Source organism: Lynx canadensis, chromosome C1, assembly GCF_007474595.2.
Source record: "Lynx canadensis isolate LIC74 chromosome C1, mLynCan4.pri.v2, whole genome shotgun sequence".
NCBI lineage: Eukaryota > Metazoa > Chordata > Mammalia > Carnivora > Felidae > Lynx > Lynx canadensis.
In genome coordinates, this window is record NC_044310.1 from 704,194 (window position 1) to 727,610 (window position 23,417).

Consider the following 23,417-nt stretch of genomic DNA (forward strand, 5'->3'; position numbering starts at 1 on the left):
AACAAATGTAGGTGCCGCCGGGCACCAGCCTCAATGCCAGGCGGGCGACGCTGCGTAAATGGGTCCTTACCTGAGAGAGAGTTGCATCTGCACACGCTTTTCTAGCATCCTAGGAAAAAGAATGACAAAGGGGGAGTCAGTAACGCGTCACACACATTCAATCCCAGGTCCTCGCGCCAAAGCTTCGGAGCGCCTCCGCGGACTGCCAGGAGCAAAAGCGAAAAGCAAGAGGATGACGCCCTCTCCCCATTCCTCTGCTCCAACACAGTCCAGGGCCGCTGGCAGTCCTGCTTCCCATGCTCCAGATTATACCCGCTGCGTTCGAGGCCGGCGGCTCACCTCCTAGCCAGCACCGCACCCCTGCGACCCCGGAATCGCCCTTGCGGCTCCCCCTCCTGCTGGCCAGGGCACCTACGCTTGTCCACAGACCTGCTCGTGCACCTTGCTCTGTCTTTCTAACGGCGCAGGAGCCGTGAGGCTCGGAGAAACAAGTCCAAAAAGCACTGGATATCTAGCCCAAAGAACTTTCCCTCCGGATCATGTTATCTTAAGATTCTGTTTTCTTTTTTTTTAATGTTTATCCATTTTTGAGAAAGAGAGCGAGCGAGCACGAGCAGGGAAGGGGCAGAGACAGAGGAGAGACACAGAATCTGAAACAGGCTCCAGGCTCCGAGCTGTCAGCACAGAGCCCAGTGAGGAGCTTGACCCCACAAGCCGTGAGATCATGACCTGAGCTGAAGTCAGACGCTTAACCGACTGAGCCACCCAGGTGTCCCTGGGTTTGTTTTCAAGCCAAACAATACCTAATGCTAAACTCTATGAAAAAGAGCAAAGGATCTGGAATCAAGACAATCAAATTCGACTAAGACTTTCCGGCTCTTGCATCTGTTATCTATAAAATGACCTTGGGAAGCAGGTATGAACAGGGATATGCTAAGGCTAATGAAGATGTTTTTGTTGTTCCTCAGTGACCAAAATTACTAGGAAATATAGAAAATTATGAAGGAAAATGAGACAACAGCTTTTTTTTAAAAGGGTCAAAATTTGAGTGTAGGAATAATGTCGAAGGAAATCATGAGAAATCTCTAGTAAGAAAAATGTTTCCATTACGTAGCCATCTGATTAGCTGCTTTCAAAATGACAGCTGGCCACATGACAGCATTTACACACGTGCACAGGCTCCGGTGGGACCCCAGGACGCCATTCTCTAGGGCAGACTGCCTCACTGCGGGGTAATCTTTATTTCACGAAGCTGGGAGGAATCAACTGAGAACATGGAAACAGAGTCAGAAAGACTGTTGTTATAAATGTACCAAAGTTCTAGATTTCAAATTCAGGTTTAATTATCCAATAGAAGTCATTCTGCTTGATTAATTCTACTTAATGGATTAAATAATTAAAACACCAAAAAATTACGCCATGAAGTATTTCTATGCCAGCGCCTCGATCTGGGGTAAGGGACGAGCAGAGGGAAGGTCCAGAGTAGCAAGTCTTTCATTGGTGGATTCTACCTACCAAGTACAAGTTTAACATTTATTTCCCAATACCATTCTTATTGATGTTATACATGGCTTTAAGTTTTAAAAAAGAATAATGAGAATTTTTTACGTGGGGAAAAATAAACCACGGGACTTAAGCAACTTCGCTTTGGATAGTGTACGGAGATCGAACTGTATTTCATACCATACCACACAACAGACCATGGGAATACTATTGGTAAACGGAGGGAACAGCCATTTTATTTTACTTGTTACTTTTTAAAAGTGTTTTAATTTATTTTTGAGAGAGAGAGAGACAGACAGGCAGGCAGGGTACTAGCGGGGGAGGCCAGAGAGAGAGGGAGACACAGGCTCCAGGCTCTGAGCTGTCAGCACAGGGACCGATGTGGGGCTCGAACTCACAAACCGTGAGCTCATGACCTAAGCCAAGTAGGGCGCTTAACTGACTGAGCCACCCAGGCGCCCCAGGAAAAGCCACTTTAAAAAACTAAACAGAAACTCCAATTCGGGCTTCATCTGAGCCAACAAGTGCTGGACGTCGCCAAAGGCAGCATTTCTCAGAACGAGCATCTTTGACTGCCTATGCCATAGGAAGAGGTCTTCTAATGGAGGCAGTCTCTGTGACTGCTTCCTAAACACTGACAGCCCGCCCATCCTGCAGATTAACTTGCAGTTTAACGGCCTGGTGAGAATGTACGTGACGGCTCCACTACTTAGTGCGACGGCTTCCATGCCGGCCGCGGAGAAAAACGGCCCTGAAGGTAGCAGGTCATCTCTTGTCCCCTCAAACCACGGCACCTCCAAACCAGCGAGCACACAGGGAGGCCTCCTCCTGCTCGGGACCCGGAGAAGGCGCCTACTCTGCTCAGTCGGACTTGGGACTCTGTCGTGCACTGAGCCTTCGCACTGGTGACGGTTGGCACGGTCGCCTTGTCAATGGTCTGCGCCTCTACTTGACGAGTTTCTCCTGGATCCATTGATTAGCTCATGTACTTTGAGACATGCCACGGTTTGATCAGCATCCCTTTGCGAGCCCCTGTTTCCTCACCATGTAAAGTAGGATGAGATGGTCCTTGGGGTCCTTCAGCTCAAACACAAATCTGAGAAAGCAAACCTTCTTAGGGTCACCGACCATTGCTTTTTGGACTCCCTACGCCCTGCATTCTTTAACACGTATGTATTCCTTGGGCAATCAGAAAGAAAAGATTTTTTCTTTTTGAAAGAAAGCCTTCTCTTCCTGTTTGGTGTAATGGACTCGGGACAGCCTTTGCTGCCCGTTCCTGGGCTGTACAAAGAAACCGCACAGATGTGGCTCCTGAGACTGGCCCAGGGCAGATGATGGGTGTACAAAAGGCTGTGGTTCAGGTGCTCTCCTCGGGGTGGTCCAGTTCGTACATGAGACACAGCAAGACAAAGTGAGGCCTGCAGGACACACTGAATTCTCGAGGCCCAGTCCAAAGAAAGGAATATAAAATAATAAAAATACTATTTTTAATTTATTTTTATTTTTTAAACATTTTATTTATTTATTTTTTTAAGTTTACTTATTTGAGAGAGCACAAGTGTGTGTGAGCCAGGGGACGGTCAGAGAGAGGGAAAGAGAATCCTAAGCAGGTTCCACACTGTCAACGTAAAGCCCAATGTAAAGCTCAAACTCACAAACTGTGAGATCATGACCTGAGCCAAAGTCAGACACTTAATTGACTGAGCTACCCAGGCGCCCATAAAGATTTTATTTTTAAGTATTCTCTACACCTACCATGGTGCTTGAAATTACAACCTTGACATCAAGACTTGCGTGCTCCACGGACTGAGCCAGCCAGGCATCCCCAAATATCTATTTTTTTTTTAATATTTATCAATTGGGGCACATGGGTGGCTCGCCAGTTGGGCGTCAGACTTTGGCTTGGGTCACGATATTGTGGTTCATGGGTTCGAGCCCCACATCGGGCTCTGTACTGACAGCTCAGAGCCTGGAGCCTGCTTCGGCTTCTTTGTCCTTCTCTCTCTGCCCCTCCCCCCACTTATACTCTGTCTCTCTGTCTCTGTCTCTGTCTCTCTCTCTCAAAACTGAATAAACGTTTAAAAAAATTTCTTTTTTAAAACTGTGCTCTCTCTCTCGCTCTCAAAAATAAATAAAACATTAATAGGTCTACATACACATCATATATATATGTATACCTATTAATTGTAGATCAGGATCTTGTGGTCCGTGAGTTTGAGTCCTGCATGGGCTCTGTGCTGACAGCTTGGAGCCTGGAGCCTGCTTTGGATTCTGTGTCTCCCTCTCTCTCTGCCCCTCCCCACTTATACTCTGTCTCTCTCTCTCTCTCTCTCTTTCTCTCTCAAAATGAATAAACACTTAAAAAATTTTTTTTTTAAATCTATTAACTGTATGCTGAAATGACAATATTTTAGATATACTGGTTTAGACAAAGTCTGTTAAAAACTGATTCCACCTGGGGGCATGTGGGTGCGGTCAGTTGGTTGAGCATCTGATTCTTGATGTTGGCTTGGGTCATGATCCCTAGGGCTGTGGGATTGAGTCCAGCATCGGGCTCCACGCTGTGTGCAGCTTGCTTAAGATTCTCAATCTCTCTCTCTCTTTCTCTCTCCCTCTGCCCCTCCCCTGCTCACACATGTACCTCTTGCTGTCTCTTAAAAAAAATTTTTTTTTTTTTAAATAAAAAAAACGATTCACCTGTTTTCTTTCTTTAACAATTTATTTGAGAGGAAGGAGAGGAAAGAGGAGAGAGCGAGATCGAGAGAGATGAGAGAGAGAGAGAGAGAGAGAGGGCAGAGAGGGATAAAGAGAATCCCCAAGCAGGCTCCATGCACCAGTGCAGTGCAAGCCCAACATGGGGCTTGACCCCACGAACCCTGAGATCACGACCTGAGCCAAGATCGAGAGTAGGACGCTTAACTGACTGAGCACCCCAGGCGGCCCTCCGCCTGTTTCTTCTAACACTTTCATTTTTTAACTTATCTTTTTAAGTAATCTCCATGCCCAACGCGGGTCCTGAACTCAGGACCCCAAGATCAAGAGTCTCACGCTCCACCACTAAGCCAGCCAGGAACCACCTCTTTTCATACTTTCCAACCCCACGTGTGGCTCCCACACTCACGCTGTCCCCTGGGGGGCTGCCTGAGGCTCGCGACATAACCAGCTCCACGAGACTGGAAGAGACGCACATGAGCTCTCAGGCTATTGTTTTGCCTGAAACCAGAGGCCTCTCTCCCGCAACACGCAAACTTTCGGCATCTGCTGTGAACAGGTCTGAATCACTCGAACAACATCTACTTAAAACAATTTCTAGCTGTTAGAAAACACAAAGTTCTGATTTTCTACTCTGGAGGGTAGAGGTAGACAGACATATTAAATAAGTCTGATCAGAGCAAACAACTAAAAACACCAAATTCTCCCTCACTTTTTACTGAGCTATGTATCTGATCTTTTAAATGTTAAGATTTAAAATCTGAATTTGAAAGCTACTTTGTTTCCCTCTGGCTGTAACTTAAAAAACTCCATTATCTTTTCTAAGCTTAAGAAAAAAGTTGGCTCCAATGATGATGATTTCTTTCTCCAATTGCCACCCAGCTTTCTGAACATACAGCTGGTCATCTGAAAGGAACCAGGCTCCAATCTCATCATGGACTCAGAAAAAACAATTTGTGCTCAGACACACACTGAAAATGAAAACGATGCTGTGGGACTTAGCCTAGGCCTTGAGGAGCCCCTGCCTCAAGCGGCCATGGATCTGCTTCAGTGTCTTGCGGATAGGTCTTTCCGGGGTCCACCCTCCTGTCTCAGGCCTCTTATCAACAGTCTGAGAAACAGGAGCAAGTAACTGGCATTGAATGTTCCCTCCAGAAAAATGTTCATTAAAAACATGGTCTCACACAAACCGGAGGAGAGCAGCACTGATGCCTTCAGACCCTCCTAGTCCTGCCCTTTCCAAAGTGCAAGGGCTCTGCTGTGGGACAGCACACGCCAGTGACAGGCTGGGGTTCACACCTTAAGAGTGGGGAGTTCCTTGCTGTACCAGGGCAGGTGAACGATGTTGGTGTTTCATTTTCAGTAGATGCACCTGCTCTCATGTAAAGGCCTATGAAAACTTGTAGCGCCCAGGTCCCCGCGGCACTCTTCTCCAGCCACACTCGGCACACGGAGACACTTGCCATTTGTTGTTGTTATACCCTTATTTTTAAACCAGTTTCTTGTCCTCGACTAAACAGTCACAAGGGAAGGAAGCAGACACCACACTCCCACAGTGACCAAGAGAATTCATGAAAGCAAATTCCCAGGTTAAGAAAAAATATACAGAGAGATGTTCATAAATTGAAACATTTTGGGTATATTCAAATAATGATATACTAGAAAACAAAACCCTGAAAGCCATGTGCCAGGCCAAATATCTGACTCTGTAATTAGCCCATCCTGGGCCAGCGAAAATTCAGTTTCAATCCAAAACACTCAGCAGTCATTCTGAAACCCACCTTTCCCCAAACAGGTAACATCTGACCTGAAATCCAAATGATTTACAAAATAAACTAAACGCACATGTAGCAACATACCCTAATTTGGTTTTTAAGCTGCTCGGCCTCCTGCCGTAACTGGTCAAGTTCACTCATTTTCAGGTCCTAGTGCTCTTTAATGCCACTTCAAGGAATCTGAGATCTGAAACAGAAATGCAAGCATAAAAAAATTAATAAACAGTGGTTGAGGAACTTAATGAAGCAGACGAGAAAAGGAACCAAATTTGAGAGCTAAGATTTTATTACAGATCAGAGCACCTTTCTTCAGCATTCATCAGAACTTATAAAATGCCACCAAGGGCTGGATTAAATTATAATTACTACTATTCACCAGCTCTGTACCTCAACATCATGTCAATGATCTTGAACCCATGATCCCCCTTCCCCCCAACGATGTCAGAATGCCCACACAGCAATTCTAAGAAGACTCAATATGGCATCCAGCAGGCCCCTGCTTCAGGGACATCTTGCTCTCCCACCAAAACGGGTCCTGGGATCCCAGTAAACTCAGAAGCAGCACCTCAGTCCTTACAGGTCCACAAGCAGCCATGCCACCCACCCTTAACCCCGCTCCACCCAGTCTTACTAGACACCATTCCTTAAATCAGAGTCCAAACAAAATCATCCCGTTAAACCAGAGACTTATTTTCCCAAGGGAATGTCATAATTGGGGGTTGCATTTCCGACCAAGAACATGACTAAGTCAGTCATAATTATGACCAATGTATCCCCACACTGAGGATATATCAACATCTCTTAACAATTGGCTCCCCCGTGCAAACGTGGCTTATCCAGGGGCCTCATCGTCCTCTGCAAACACACAAAGGAGATTTTATGCAAAAGTCACAGAGTTAATATTATAATCACCAGATACTTAATTAACAATGGCTATTTATTTTCTTGAGATTGAAACATATCTGGGGGAAATTGTCTGGAGGACCCAGGAAGCATGTTTGTTAGAGTTCCTAGTCTAGATAAACTTCCCTATTCTGCACATACGCACTCAGAATAAATTGACGTGGTTTCCATTACAGAAACTCCATGTACTTACTGATGAAACAAAAATATCTTTCCCAAGAAGAAGTATCTTTAAAAAGCGTGTGTGGGTTCTTAGTTCCTGCTCTCAACCGTGCCATCTATTCACAGCTACAGAACAGGCCAGGCAGAGGACAGAGGGGCGGGCAGGGTGCACGCTAGACCTCCAGAAAGCAATCTCGTGTCACCAGCACTGACCTGCACTGAAAGTCCGCAGAACCATCAGGAAAGGCCTCTACAGGGACAGGACAGGAGGTAAAGGCACCTCGGGAAGGTGACACCACAGGACCAGCTTCAGAAAATATTCTGACCAAAATAGTTGTTCTAAGGCTTACTTGCGCGGGTGCCGGACGCCTGTGGAAGGCTTCAAGAACACTCGAGCCTCCCTGATCAAAGGGAGCACGGGGAGGCTACACTGCAGGCACTTTAGCCGTGGCAAACAGGGTGATGCTCACTCAGCCCTCACCTACAAACTCTTTCGGACTGCAAGCTGTGAACATTAACGTATGTGACAGTAAGAGCACCAAGAACATACGAGGGAATTTGCACAAGAGGAAATGGGATGCTGTGTCTCTGAGCTTGTAGACTGCCCTGGTTCTTCCTGCCGGCCAGGACGTCCTGCCACCGCTCCCGTGCACACACGTATGTACATGTGATCATATCAAATCTCTACACGATCACTGCAGAGTTGGGAGTAGCGGGATTCCCAGCAACATCACCCCCCCCCATGTTAGAGAACTGTTCTTAGTCTATAAAGAAGTCACTTTATTCCATCCTTCTAAGAACTGTGAGAAAAATAAGTTAATGGTTTTCATGATGTGAACTGACTTGTTAGTTTTAGTCAACACATGTAACTTCTTATTTAAACACTAAAATATTGAGCTAATTTTTTTTTTTTGAATTTTTTTTAATGTTTATTCGTTTTTTGAGAGGGAGACAGAGCATGAGCAGGAGAGGGGCAGAGAGAGAGAGGGAGACACAGAATCCGAAGCAGCTCCAGGCTCCGAGCTGTCAGCACAGAGCCCAACACAGCGCTCGAACTCACGAACTGTGAGATAATGACCTGAGCTGAAGTCAGACGCTTCACTGACTGAGCCACCCAGGCACCCCTTTAATGTCTATTTTGAGAGGGAGAGAGAGAGAGAGAGAGAGGAGAGAGAGAGAGAGAGAGAGAGAGAGGGAGAGAGAGAGAGAGAGAGAGAGAGGGACATAAGGCTCCAGGCTCTGAGCTGTCAGCACAGAGCCGGACGTGAGGCTCCAACCCATGAACTGTGAGATCATGACCTGAGCCGAAGCTAGACGCACAACCTACTGAGCCACCCAGGCGCCCCATCTTAGATGTTCTTTTTAATATATTATAGAATTATATACGTGGTAATCACCTAGTTGCATTGCTTTAAACCAGAGAAATGAATTAACTGAAAACCTACGTGTCTTAAAATGAGAAGATCCATTTAACTCAGTTACCCCACAAGATTTCAGAAGCAATAATACCAATACTTGTTGATTTGAACCTTTAGTCACAAGCAAAGAGAACAAAACCAGATCTATTTCTCTTTCATCAGTAAATAGCATAAATTATTAATACTGCCTTTTAATTACAGATCCCTCTACAAGCAGTGCCCACATTTGAGTCTCAACAAAGAGACTCAAAACCCACATTTGTTCATTTTTAAGAAAAGAGGTATTCCTACTGCTACTAGAACTAAAATAAGTGTCCTGGGAGACCTATTTTACATGATTGGCCTGGAGAGAAAGAGAAACCTGTGGTTAGACATTAAAAAAAAAATTTTTTTTTTTAAATTACATTCTCCATTCTCCACCTCAAAGATGTCATCTTCTGAAATCAAATCTGGAAAAGGAGTTTTTCATACATGGATGGACTTTCACTGATGAAGGGGCACTCAGGGTCTCCAGCATACTGGCCTTCCTGTCACTAGGTGGGCCCTGTCCAGGACCACCTTGATGAGATGTACATGTGCATCCACAGAAGGATGGCCCCCTTCGCTAGAAGCTAACGGACACCGACCCTGCACCATAGGCGGAAAACCAGCCAGTCCGTGCTCACCCGAAGAGAAAGTGGCATCCCACGGACATCGGGGACGGAGCGCGCGCACTCAAATACACAGCGGGACTGAGGGGAAACAAAAAACTTTCTTATTCCTATCAACTAAAAGTTCACCTGAATGCTCTTCTATGAGGATAAAGTAAATGAAATAAACAAGGTACAGAATAGTGTATAAATGATGATGCTTTTCTTTTTGTGTATTTAAAAAGAAGAAACATCTTTTTTAAATAAAAGGTTAACAAGTTATCTGGGCTCTGAAACCAAGAAGCATACATTTTTTTTTTGTCCATACTTTTCAGTTTTCAAAATAAGACTAGTTAATGTCAACTTTTCACTGGGAGAACTATTACATATCACTAAGAATAGTACGATGGTACAAACATCTGGGAAAATGCTTGTCGTATATTAAATCAAAACAAATTTGTGTGTAATAATTTTAGCTATTTTAGAAGAATCAAAATATATTTTAGTTAAAGAAAGACATTTAAAAAGACTAATAGCATTTTCATTAGAATTATTGGTTATATTTTCCTCTTCATCTTCCAAATATTGATAATGCAGTTTATATTGGTTTTGCTAATTTAAAAACTGTAAATTTTAAGTGTTACTTACATGGGATCACTTTGCTTTTCTCTTCACTACCCTTGGTTCCCCAGTGGCTTCTGGAAGCCCCACCATCAGGTTCCGTGGCCGGGGCTCGGTCTCGCCTTCCCCGAAAAGTCACTGCTAAGCTCTGGCTGTGCTGACTCAGTGCGTTCCTTAGTCTAATCCGCTAAGACGGGACCTGCTGAGAATCTCACATCTGTTCTTTATGACCCACATCTGCCATTAGCTTTTATTTAGAACTTCTGAAAATACTTTTCATAGAAATTTAAATAACTTAAAAGCAAGTATATGATCTGCCCTAATTTAGATTGTATCCAACATCTTTGTAAGTCAAAGCATTAACCCAAATTTTTTATTCAAATATTTCACATTTGCAACATAACGTGCTTCAGGTAGCTCCCCCTCACTTCGTGATAAAGACAGCATCATTTCCCTCTCCTCAAGACCCCAGTAAAGTACGGGAAGGAACTTCAATGGTGCCCCCAGCACCCTACAGTTACTAACAATGACATTCATACTGCAAGTCTGTTAATGGCAAAATGGGGTGATGGTATAAAAATGATTCCAAATTTAGGGGGCACCTGGTGGCTCAGTTGGTTAAGCGTCTGACTCTTGATCTCAGCTCAGGTCTTGACCTCAAAGTCATGAGTTCAGGCCCCGTGGTGGGCTCTGTACTGAGTGTGAAGCCTGTTAAAGAAAAAAATGATTCCGAGTTTTGGTTCTGCCACATACCAGGAACATGACATCAAGTCACTTTGTACTCTGGCCCGTCTGCTACAGAATGGGAATCCTGTCACCTACACCACAGAGCTGAAATGAAAATTAAGTAAGACAGCGGGAAAGTGCTCTGTAAGCTTTTCAGCGATTAGACCGTGAAGTCCACCTTTCAACAGAGCACACACGTGGTCTCGCAGCCAAAAGGAGGGCAACCCAAGACACGAGCTGCTGGCACAGCCTTGGGCCCACGGTGCGGCACTGAACCGAACGGCAGGAGCACCTCTTAACCTTCAGAATAGAACTGCCAGTTACTTTACCACCAAAAGACAAGTTTATTCAGGAACAGCAGAGAACTGCAATCCCGGACAGGCGAGCTACAGCAAAACCATAGGCAAGTCCAACAAATAAAGGAAAGGAATGTTATGTTATGGAAGGAGGAAGGAAGGAAGGAAGGGAGGAAGGAAGGAAGGAAGGAAGGCAGGAAGGCAGGAAGGGGAAGTTGGGAGGGTTGTTCTGAATGAAAGCCCACTGGAGAGAAGCAGGGGTTCCGGGGGACGAGGTTTCTCACTGGCTGAGGGGCAGGGGCGGTGGACTTCCCGTAGGAGCCGCAGCACATGTCTTTTCCAACTGGGGCCTGTACCTGACATCGTGTGGCACCGGCTCTATCAGCCTCCCCTTCTAGTATCCCCGGTGGACTTTAGTGAAGTTTCCCTTAATTTTCACACAACTCTCAAACTTCAGAAACCAAAACGAGCGCCGCTGCGCATCCAGAGTCACACGGGGCGGCGGTTCGTTCTAATCAGCTCAGCCACAGAAGCGCCCTCCCTCATCTCCAAGACAATGAAGCATTTTGAGAGACAGGGATTTACACCAGGAATTTAAACCCGTCTTCAGTTTTTCTATTGTTCTGTCATTCCCAAATCCAAGTTAATCTCCAAAATTGTAAGTGTGCAAATCCAAAGGGCAACAGAAAAAACTCAAACCCTCCCCGCCTCACATACCACCCGAACACCACAAGCCACACCGGGCAGGCCGCCGCCGCCGCCACGATGGGTCACTGTGGCTGTAGCAGGCGCCCCGGGACGTACACTGTGGACACTGCATCCAACACGACCCACCCACAGCCCAACATCTGAAGTACATGCTAACGTAGTAAAGACTTGAATGACGTGTCTGAAGTTTGCTTTAAAACAAGGAGGCAAACAGGCAAAGACGTACATAAGCAAGACCGGCTGTGAGGTGGTAACTGCTCTAGTCTGATGACAAAGTTCTTGTACTATTAACTTTTGGATGCATTTCGATTTCCATTAAATCGTTTTTAAAAATGTTAGAGACTTCTTAGAGAAAATCAAGAAAATCTGAACATGGCCTGGGGGTTCTGGTGATGTCTGAGAGTTGCTGTTCTTTGTTTGGGTCACACTGGGAGTAAAACCCTCAAAGGTTTAGAAATACTTCCTACTTCTGGTGAAATGATGTGATCTTGGGATTTGCATTTAATTTTTTTTTTAATTCTTGGGACACCTGGGTGGCTCAGTTGGTTAAGTGTCCAACTTTGGGTCAGTCATGATCTGCTGCTTCGGATTCTGTGTCTCCCTTTTTCTCTCTGCCTCTCCCCCGCTCCTGCTCTGTCTCTGTCTCTCTCTCTCAAAAGTAGATAAAAATTAAAAAAATCTTTTTAATAAAAAAATGAAATAATTTTTTATTCTTTTTTTTAACGTTTATCTTTGAGAGAAGCTTATATATCCATGTTTGAAAAGTGATAAAAGGGCACCTGAGTGGCTAGTCGGTTAAGCGTCTGACTCTTGGTTTTGGCTCAGGTCATGACCTCACGTTTCACAAGTTCGAGCCCCACGCCCGGCTCCACAGCTGGTAGCACGGAGCCCACTTGGGATTCTTTCTCTCTCCCCCTCTCTCTCTCTCTGTCCCTCTCTCATTCCCACTGTCTCTGTCTCTCTCAAAATAGGGGGGCACCTGGGTGACTCAGTCAGTTGTGTGTCCCAACTTCGAGTCAGGTCATGATCTTACAGTTCACAGGTCAAGCCCCACGTCGGGCTCTCTGCTGCCAGCACAGAGCCCACTTCGGATCCTCTGTGTCCTCTCCTCTCTCCCTCCCCCACTCACACACGGTGTGCGCACACGCGCGCGCACTCTCCAAAAATAAACAAAAAAAACTTAAGAAAGGTGATAAAAACTTAATTGTTTTGATGATAATTACCACCCATCGGCTTCTATGAAGTAGCAATATCAGAACATTCAATGAAATAAAAGTGAACTGTACCTAGTCTTTTATACGGGTAAGCAAATGGTAACGAAGACGAACACAGGAAATGTAATCACACGACATCCTCATTTGGCTCTGTGTTAACGATCCGGCAGACTTTTACATGTTATTTGAAAAGGGATGATGTCGTGTGCGCCACTCTGCTAGGAATACAGTGTGTTTAAATAATCTGCCCTCAGCATCTCCCTGGTCCCCCTCAGATTTTCCTGCTCTTAACTTTCTGACGCAGATCATAAACAGCCCCACTTAGTTAAGTGGCTTACTGTCAGATAATGCACCCGCAAGAGACTTCTACTTTGCCTGTTTTGCCTTTATGGGTGATGCGGTGTAATTTTCTCAGTTTACTGGTAAACACCATTTAAGGTGCATCCCCTAAGCACTAGGAGAATGCAAAAATTTAATCATCCTCAGTAGAATAAATTCATACAACAAGCATGCTAGTTCTGTGAACAGAAAAGTAAGACCCAAGAAACAATCTCTATAGAAAGCGAACACACCTAGTAGCCCTACAATGGTCTGACTACCCTGAGGTCCCCAACCGACATTCTAGAAGGCAGACAAGCAGCCTCACTGACTTCTGTTGACTACTTTTTAAAATAAAGGTTCTTAATGCTTTTCAAATGACAAAACCTACACAGGCAATTTCATAGAGTCACTGATAGCCAAATGCCACTCACACTCAAAGTGCATTTGTGGGAACCCAACATGTCCTTCCAGAAGTCTGTGCTCAACCCCGACATCAAGTGCAGTGAAAGCCTGCTGCCCCGTGAACGGCCGCAACGCCACTCTGGCACTCACCTCCCTGATTTCCCAGCTCTCTACCAGTGCTCCAGCAAGGGGTCGGAGCAGGCCCACGTACACCAAAAAGGATACACTATCTGACAAAAGTTAACCATGAGCCTCACAACAACAGGAAAGCAATGCAACATGGACAGACTGTAAAGCACACAGTTTGTCTAATGACAAAAAGTAAGACTTTTATCAAAAAAAAAATAACGATATGGGGCGCCTGGGTGGCTCAGTTGGTTGAGTGTCCGGGCCTCGGCTCAGGTCACGATCTCGCAGTTCGTGGGTTCCAGCCCCGTGTCGGGCTCTGCGCTGGCAGCTCAGAGCCTGGAGCCTGCTTCAGATTCTGTGTCTCCCTCTCTCTCTCTCTGCCCCTCCCCTGCTCACACTCTGTCTCTCTCTCTCTCTCTCTCTCTCTCTCTCTCTCTCTCTCTCAAAAATAAACATAAAAAAATAACAATAATCACTTTTGTAAACCTCCCTATTCCCCTACACGGAGACGTGCCTGATTGAGAAGGCAGCCAGGTCAACAATTACAGATTCCAAGGGTTATTTATTCACTTAAACCCCTTCCTCAGAAAGCACTATTTCTACCTCCATGCATAAGTTGCTTCCAGGCCGCCATGCAGTGCCACATTTAAAAATTACCAGAGGGGTCCCTGGGGGACTCAGTCGGTTGGGCTCCAGCTCTTGATTTGGCTTAGGTCATGATCTCACGGATCACGGATTCGAGCCCCGCGTCAGGCTCTGAGCAGAAAGCTCAGAGCCTGCTTGGTACTCTCTCTCCTCCCTCTCTCTCTGCTCCTCCCCTGCTCTTGCATGCACACGCTCTCTCAAATAAAACATTAAAAATATATAAAAAATAAAATAAATTTTTTACTCTAAACAATTTATACTTCAGAACATGTTAAAATTAAATCTGATAAGATGTATGTCGCTGAAAACTTCTTTAAAAAATTTCAGGGGCGCCTGGGTGTCTCAGTCAGTTAAGTGTCCGACTTCAGCTCAGGTCACGATATCACGGCTTGCGGGTTCGAGCCCCGCATTGGGCTCTGCTGACAACTCAGAGCCTAGAGCCTGCTTTGGATTCTGTGTCTCCCTCTCTCTACCCCTCCCTCACTCACGCTCTTTCTCTGTCTCTCAAAATAAACAAACATTAAAAAAAAATTTTTTTTTTAAATTTCAAATATAGTTGACCCTTGAACAACAGGGGTTTGAACTGCACGGGTCTACTTGCACATGGATCGGTTTTGATAATACAGCTACAGTACCATAAGTGTATTTTCTCTTCCTTGTGATTTTCTTACTGATGTTCTCTTTTCTCTTATTTATTTTTTCTAAGAATACAGCATACGACGTATGTATAAAATACATCCTAATAGGCTATTCTAAGCTTCTGGGCAACAGCAGTCTCTTCATAGTGAAGTGTTTGGGAAGTTAAAAGCTATTATGAGGATTTGCAACTGCCCGAGGTGGGGCAAGGTTGGCGCCCTAACCCCGTGTCACTTGCGGGGTCAACTTGGGTGCTGTGGTTGCACTAGATCGTCCTTTTTGAGCGAGAGCACTTATCGTGCGACGTCTCCTTGAAACCCTTAAGAGGAAACAGGGGCTGAGACAGCGCCCCTCCCGGGTTCCAGACCTGGAATCTGCAGCACCCCATTTCTAGTGCCTCATTCACCTGGTCCTGACGGGTGTTTCATCTTTCAGCCCGGATGCTCCGGTGCAAGTTCCCTTCTGCTTGGCAGGGTAGCCGCGTTTGCCACAGGTTGACTTCTGAGGGTGGTGGCACTGCCTGTGCATCTTATTGTTACACTTCCCAAATGACAGCGTCCCCTTCACCACCTCGCTTCTGCAGCCGAGACCAAAGAGGCCGAGAGAGAAGGCATTTCTCCTATCTATACTAAATAATTTAAAAAAAAGTTTCAATGTTTATTATTTTTGGAGAGAGAGAACACACCACACACACACACACACGCAAAGTGTGAGTGAGGGAGGGGCAGAGAGAGACAGAGACACAAAACCCGAAGCAGGTTGCAGGCTCTGAGCTGTCAGCACAAAGCCCACGCAGGGCTTGAACTCACAAACTGTGAAATCGTGACCTGAGCGGAAGTCAGAGGCTCAATCGACTGAGGTCCCCAGGCGCCCCTGTACTAAGTAATTTTAAATTCAGACTTATTTAAACTATGCGTACTATTTTGTGCCTGTTTAGGAAAAATTCTTGAACTAGGACAAGACATTGAAACTTAGCCCACCTCATATTTCTGGCTGACAGAGCACCAAACTGAACTGGAAGACACCCTGGGGACCTTACAGCCCTGGACGGAAGCCCCGGGAGGCTGGGCCCAGCCCTCCTCTGTGGCGCTGCCTCTTGTCGGAAGGGGCCTCAGAGAAGCGGAGACGGCCCGCGCCCAGTTCCAGCCTCGGCGTCTCACACGGCACTGCCCCTGAGTCCAGGAAGCCGAAGGAACGAAGACACGCGGACGGCGGTCTGTCTCTGACCAGGACGAGGGTGCCTTCTTCTCCGCCGCTCCTCACCAGATGTCCCTCATCTGGTGGCAGCTCTCCTCCAGGGCCTCTTCCAGAGTCAGACGCGTGTGGTGCGAGCTGGTCCGTGGGCACTCTCTCCGCCTGTGCCCAGCTTGCCCTTATGCTTCCTTCGGAGGCCATCGGATTCTTCCCTCCCACCTGAAGGCAGTGGCCAAGGGGTGTCCCTGACTTGAAACCAGGCCATGGGAGTGGAAAACACATCCGACCAGGATGCAGAACCACATTCTAGGTGACAGCGGTGAAATGACGGTCTGACCGATACCCCAGGGAGCTGGTGTCTTATGCTTGGTGAGCAGAACCGTCCTAAGCCGTCTTCCTCACGGCAGACTGTAGACTCAGACGGTCTGGAGCTCTGCGTCTCCCCATAAAGCTGCAGAACCCAGAAGCACGACTCGCGCCGTCAACACCGCTTCCTTCTTCGGAATGTGTCCTTGATTTCTACCAGACAGCTCTGCGTCTTCGACGGCAGACCATTTCGGCTTGCAGTGGGAACAGGTTGCAGCCTGCTCACTCTGATCGGGTGTGATGTCCAGCCGGAGAGCGAAAACCTGAATTCTTGAATCAGCAGCACTCCTGGCCTCACTCTACACGCACCTTATTCATTCACTCACATCTGTTTATTAAGCATCTGCCTGGACAGAGGACACTGTGGTGAAAAGACAAACTCCCTGTCTTCCGGCACCAGAGCCTAAAAGAGTGACAGTCAAACGTCCTTCTGCGGACCTAGGTCTCCAGGATGTTACCGCTTGGATTCCTAACCACTTCAGAAGTCAAAAGGGATTTATGATCTACTCCCAGGTCACAGCTGTGACTTAGGAGCACATTGCTGTGTCCTCACAATCTTGGGAAGAGGTCCTACCAACTGTCCACATGGGAACAAGAGAAATAGAGGGAGTCACAAATGGCAAGACCACAATTCGGACTCAGGTACCTCTGGAGTTGACCATGCCAGGCACTATAAGCAATCTGTGACCGGCTGGGTACGGTCACAGGACCATAAAAAGACGTTCACTTCTCGGTCACCTGCACCACCTATCACTCCGCCATGGCAAGCTGACAATGATGCAACAGAAGTTAACACTCAGGCCTTCTGACCCGGGAAGCACAGAGACCTTTCTCCTTCCTGTTGCAAGTGCTGCATCGGGGGCAAGAGATCTTGGTTTCTCCATTTCTAGAGGAAGCATCTTAAAACTGCTTTCCAGCTAGGTCAGGAGAAGCCACTCATTAGGAGTAAGAGTTTCTGGGTCTCCCATCCCCTCCAGCCCCCATGCTCACAGGCTCCTACGTCTCTTGTCCAATTGGCTTGCTGTCTAACAGAGACACAACGTGAACCACTTTCAGAAGTTTCTGTTTTCTGGTACACATAGGGAAAAAATAAAAAGAAACAGGTTACCATTAATTTTAATAATGTATTATTTAACCAATATATCAAAAATGTTATCTCAATACGTAATCAACAGAGAAAATTATAAATGGATATTCTACATCTGTGTGTCATGCTAAGCCTCTACAATCCAATATGTGGTTTACGTTCCGATTCGGACCAGCCTCACTCACAGCGCCCGAGTCACACGTGGCCGACGGTACGACTGCCACAGTGGCCGGCACAGCTCTCAGTCCATCCTCATCTCTTCGTTCACAAGGAAGAGACTCAATGGGGGGCGCGGGGTGGAATTCACTTTATCATGTTGCTAGAAGAGCAGGAACCAGGCTCTCCCTGCATAAAGCCAATCCTAGTCCTCCCAATCAGAAACAGAGAGAGGCGTGGTCCCCATCCGTCCCTACCACCCTGCCTCCTGTCCCCACATCACTTCCCTTTCGTCCCCTGACAAACCAGTCACCCACCCAGCAGATGACAGCAATCAGAGGAACAGTGGGGACCGTGGTGGGGACCGTAAAGTACTTCGGGGATGGCAGCTCAGGCAACGTCATGGAAAGACCAGGATGAGCCAGTGCTGGAGAGCAGGTATGAGTTACCCTCATTGAGGGCACCTCTCCCTCTGGAGTCACAGGAAATGGCCAGTGAGCCTTTCTCCTGAATCTTATGTCTGGTGGAACCCACCTGTGCCATCATGTTCTCCCTCCGCATCTCGTCTTGTTAGCCTAGGTCATCTTTTTTGCTTCCAGTGTCGAGCACAGAACCTAGCACATACTACGTGATCAAAAATTGTTCAATTGGGGCGCCTGGGTGGCCCAGTCAGTTAAGTATCTTCAGCTCAGGTCATGATCTCACAGTTCCTGCACTCCAGCCTCGCGTCAGACTCTGTGCTGACAGCTCAGAGCCTGAAGCCTGCTTCGGATTCTGTGTCTCCCTCTCTCTCTGCCCCTCCCCTCCTTGCACTCTGTGTCTCTCTCAAAAATAAATAAACATTGGGGCGTCTGGGTGGCTCGGTCGGTTAAGCGTCCGAGCGGCTCAGGTCATGATCTCACGGTCCGTGAGTTCGAGCCCCGCGTCGGGCTCTGTGCTGACAGCTCAGAGCCTGGAGCCTGTTTCAGATTCTGTGTTTCCCTCTCTCTCTGCTCCTCCCCTGTTCATGCTCTGTCTCTCTCTGTCTCAAAAATAAATAAACGTTAAAAAAATTTTTTTTAATAAATAAATAAATAAACATTAAAAAACAAAACAAAAACAAAAACAACTATTCAATAAACCCAGCCCCTGCAAACCTGTTGAGGCCAAACAGGAAGTCCCACCTTTATTTCAGAGCCAGAACTCATACGTGATTAACGTGGTCTAAGAAACAAATGGCACACATCCAGAAGGAAGGTCTAGCAGGGAAGGTGGTGGGAGCTGGAAATCAATCACACGCACCATGGAGGGAACAACTTCATGACCTCAAGCACCTGTGAGGGGCTCTCACTCCCAAGTTCCCTGCGGTGCCATTTACACTCCCTGCAAACTATGAGGGACACCCCTGGGTTTCCCGGCAGAAACAGTTTTATTGGCCTCGTGTGCACATCCAGCCCACCTGAGCAGGACCGCCAGCTGGAGGCAGTGTGGTGGCCACGTGCTTCAGGCTTACTCACCCAGGGTCCCATTCTGACCCTCTCATCACCAGGTAGCCTCCACTGAGCTCCTAACCTCTCTCTGACTCTGCTTTTTGGTCCAAAAATGGAGACAGTAATGGTATCCACACCTCACTTGCTATGAGGAGCCCATGAGAACCCACACAAGGCCCTTAAAACCTGACTGAACTATAGTAAACACTCACTAAATTGAACTTGTAAAAGCAGTACTAAGATTTTTTAGCCTGAAATGATTTAAGAGACAGAAAATTACCTCCTCCTTCACCCACCAGACTTCCTCCCCAGAGTCAGTAGAGTAGGCCCCATTGCAGAAACCAAGAACACATCAACAGTGGCGACCGTGAAACACAAGGGTTCACCAGGTAGAGGTCAGACCTGCTCACGCCGCTTTCTAATTGTTCATTTAGTATTTAAAACATAATTGATCTTCGCTGAAGTGTAGGTGACACGACACATAGGCACAACTTGACATCTGACACACGCACAACACAGCTCAGATAACGAACACCTCCACCGTGTGCAGGCGTCCCCCTGTGCCCCGCTGGGATGCTGCCCCACCCCAAGTGACCACTCATCTGCTTTCTGTCACGACACATCAGCAGCATACACTACACTTCCAGGAGCGTATACCCATGGAGTCACAGAGTATGTACTTTCTCGTGGTCTGGCTCCACTCACTCGGCGCTGCTGAGACTCACCCGTGTTGCTGCCCGTACAAGTCTTTATGTGCACACCTGCTTTCACTGGTCTCGGGTGCACACCGAGGAGTGGAGCCTACATGGTAGGCATATGCTTAACACCAGGAAACTGCCAAACTGTTTTCAAAGTGCTGGCACCATTTCCTCTCCCACCGGCAGCGCCCACAAGCCCCGCTCCCGCACGCGCTTCTCGGCACTTGGTGGGATCACCTGTTGGTCCATCTAGTAGGACAGTGGTGTCTCCTTACGGATCTAATTTCCATCCCCTGATAACTAATGATTTTGGCCATCTTTTCAAATGCTCATCTGCTGTCTCTACATGCTCTTTGGTGGAGCGTCCGTTCAAATCACTCGCGTCCTTCATACTGAATGTTGAGAGCTCTTTACTTGTCATCTAAGGCATGTCGCACGCTAACACCTTCTGCCAGCCTGTGGCTGGTCTTTTCCTTCTCTTAACAGTGTCTTGGAAGGAGCAGAAGCTTTTAATTTTGACGAAGTCTAACTTATAAATGTTCTCTTTTATGGATTGTTAACTTTGATGTCATAATTAAGAAACCTGTGCCAGGGGCGCCTGGGTGGCTCAGTCGGTTGGACGGCCGACTTCGGCTCAGGTCATGATCTCGCGGTCCGTGAGTTCGAGCCCCGCGTCGGGCTCTGTGCTGACAGCTCGGAGCCTGGAGCCTGTTTCAGATTCTGTGTCTCCCTCTCTCTGACCCTCCCCCATTCATGCTCTGTCTCTCCCTGTCTCAAAAATAAATAAAACATTTTAAAAAAAATAATAAAAAAAAAAAAAAAAAAAAAAGAAACCTGTGCCAAACCCAAAGTCTTCACAACCTTCTATGTCCTCTTCTTAGGGTTAATATTTAGAGTCTATGATTCACTCTGACTTAATTTTTGTCTATGGTGTCAAGTTAACCCTCTGCACAGGGACAACCAATCGTTCAAGCAACGAATTCATTCAATTTAGCTCTGCTTTTTAATTTAAAATTCTCTTAACTTATCCTGAGTTGCAAGAATCTCACAAGGAACTCTGTACCCTCAACCAGATTCACTGACCCCCGACTCTGTGACACTCTCACTGCGTACACACTTACGGGGATTTTTCTCTGAATCATGTGGCTTCACCTCTATCTGAACCATCTGCTGGTATTTGAACCAACATTTGATTTGGAAAAAGGGCTCTCTCGCTTTCTAATTAAAAAAGCTGGAGAGATTCTGCTCTTGTCCAGAACGTGAACGACCATCTCTGGGGCCTTAACTCTTCCTTCTGAACACTGGATGGAGCCTTTCAAAGAAACATGTTTCTCAGGAACAATTTGTTCTGAAAACCAACTATGGGCTTAAAAAGAGGTGGGCAAAACTACACAAAAATTAAATTATTAAAATAAGAAACCCTGAAAAAATTTAAACATTGTGCTTTAAAAACTGACAAGGATCAATTACTTCAACATTACCTTAATTCAGAAGTGCTTCTGGTCTGGTCTCCAATGCATGAAAAATTGTCTGCAACAGACAAAGAAAAGGCTATATATGCACTGCGTTCAGGTTGAGAGGAGTAACATTCCATACATTTGAAGGAGCATATAAATCCATCCCTTCTCCATCACCATTTCTTGCCCCAAACCATTTCACTTGGTGCTTTACACTAATTTAGTATTTGGCTTTTCAATGTGCAAAAGAACTCTGATCTCAATTTCTTTCTCTTTCTTTCTTCTTTTTTTGAGAGAGAGAGAGAGAGAGAGAAGGGGAGGAAGTGGGAGCAGGGGAGAGGGGCAGAAGGAGGGAGGAGAGAATCCCAAGCAGGCTTCACATTCAGCGTGGAACCCAGTGAGGGGCTCATTCCCAAGACCCTGAGATATGACCTGAGCCAAAATCAAGAGTCAGACGCTCAACTGACGGAGCCACCCAGGTGCCCTCGATCTCATTATCTTTAAAAAAAAATGTTTTAATGTTATTTATTTTTGAGAAAGAGAGACAGAGCATGAGTGGGGGAGGGGCAGAAAGAGAAGGAGACACAGAATCCGAAGCAGGCTCCAGGCTCCGAGCAGTCAGCACAGAGACCAACGCATGGCTCGACATCATGAACCCCAAGATCATGACTTGAGCCTAAGTCAGCCGCTTAACCGACTGAGCCACCCAGGTGTCCCTCAATTTCTTTAAAAAAAAAAAACAAAAAAACTTAGAAATGCCTCATGGAAAATACTCTGAATCCAACTGAACAATACACAGGGAAGACCTACTTAGAATCTAGTTACTAGAAAAATTACATTATGGTAAAAACAATCACTGCAATTCAAGAAGCTTCTAAAGTCCTGTCACCCAGACTTGGCCATGTGACATGTAAAGGACCTCATCTGCATCTCAAAGAAGGCATGGCTGCTTCCAAGTGTGACTGGTCCACAGGGGTGTGTGTGCAACCCGCCAGCTCCGCACCACTCCTGCGGCAGCAGGGCCATCCAGAGCCCCAGCTCTGGCATCTGGAAGAATCCCCGACTCTCTTCCTCTTTCTGTACTGCAGCCAGAACCGAAGTACACTTAATTCTAGATTTCTTCTGAAATCTCTGCTTGTTCTTGCTCAGAAACTAAATTTGAAAACATTTAAATAGGCTTTTGTGATCTCTCCAAATTATGTGAAAAGACCAATTCTGGATGATTCGCAGATTACCACCTACCTGCCTGTTGACGGACTCACTACCTTGTGCAGCTACAAACCCCCAGGCACACATCTAGTCTGGAGGTCAGGAGAGGTAGTAACAAAATGAAATGTCCCCCAGTTGAACTGTGAATTCTAAAACACTTACTTCACAAAATACTTTTATTTGGGAATTACATTGCACAAGTTGTAATGAAGCACACAAGCTTTCCGGTCAATAAAAGTTAAGCGTGGAAAGAAAACCGTACGGAGTTTCCTCAAAAGGTTAAACACAGGTTCGCCATGTGATGCAGCATGGCTGCTCCTAGGCACGTAGCCCCAAACAACCGAAAACAGGTACTCAACGCGTGTCCACACACTTCACTGCAGCGCTATTCACAACGGTCAAAGGTGCTAACAGCCCAATGTCCGTCAACGAATAAGTGGATAAACAAATGTGGCACAGCCAACAATGGAATATTCTCCAGCCACAAAGAAGAGTGCAGCACTGACACATGCTACAGTGTGGACGGTCCCCGAAAGCATTATGCTGTGTGGAGAAAGCACACACAAATGATCACGAAGTATATGGTTCCATTTACGTGAAATAGAAAATATTCTGCTTCTAGGAAAGAGACAGACCCACAGAGACAGAATGCAGTGGTTGCGAGGGGTGCTCTCTGTGCACATGGATGTGCGAATGAATACTGCTCAAAAGATACAGGGCTCCCTTTGGGAAGATGAAAATGTTCTGGAACTAGATAGACGTGATGGCTGCACAACACAGGAAGTGTGCTAAATGCCACTAAATCGTTCACGTTAAAGTGGTTCCCTTAACGTATCACAAATTTTATTTCAAAAAAGAGGGTGTGTGGGGTGGGGGGAGGAAATGTGCCATTAAAGGTACTTAAAAGAACAACCAAACCAGTAGGTGTGGAGGTGGAAGAGGAAGCTGAAGAAAATCAGTGAACAGGTGGCCAACTGGCCT

At 46.4% G+C, this 23,417-nt stretch overlaps 1 protein-coding gene across 3 annotated transcripts in view; it reads right to left on the reverse strand.

Annotated features, from left to right (window-relative positions):
• Positions 1-23,417, reverse strand: part of GNB1 (G protein subunit beta 1) — an 89,808-nt gene that overhangs the window by 26,826 nt on the left and 39,565 nt on the right. For 2 of the 3 annotated variants that reach the window (XM_030327682.1, XM_032594178.1), the window contains exons 2-4: positions 21,252-21,300; positions 6,075-6,177; positions 71-109 (exon numbers count right to left, since the gene is read on the reverse strand). In XM_030327682.1, the coding sequence (XP_030183542.1) occupies positions 71-109; positions 6,075-6,131 (96 nt within the window). In that variant the 5' untranslated portion in view covers positions 6,132-6,177; positions 21,252-21,300. The remainder of the gene's footprint in view (positions 1-70; positions 110-6,074; positions 6,178-21,251; positions 21,301-23,417) is intronic. The other variant, XM_030327683.1, reaches the window with a different exon arrangement.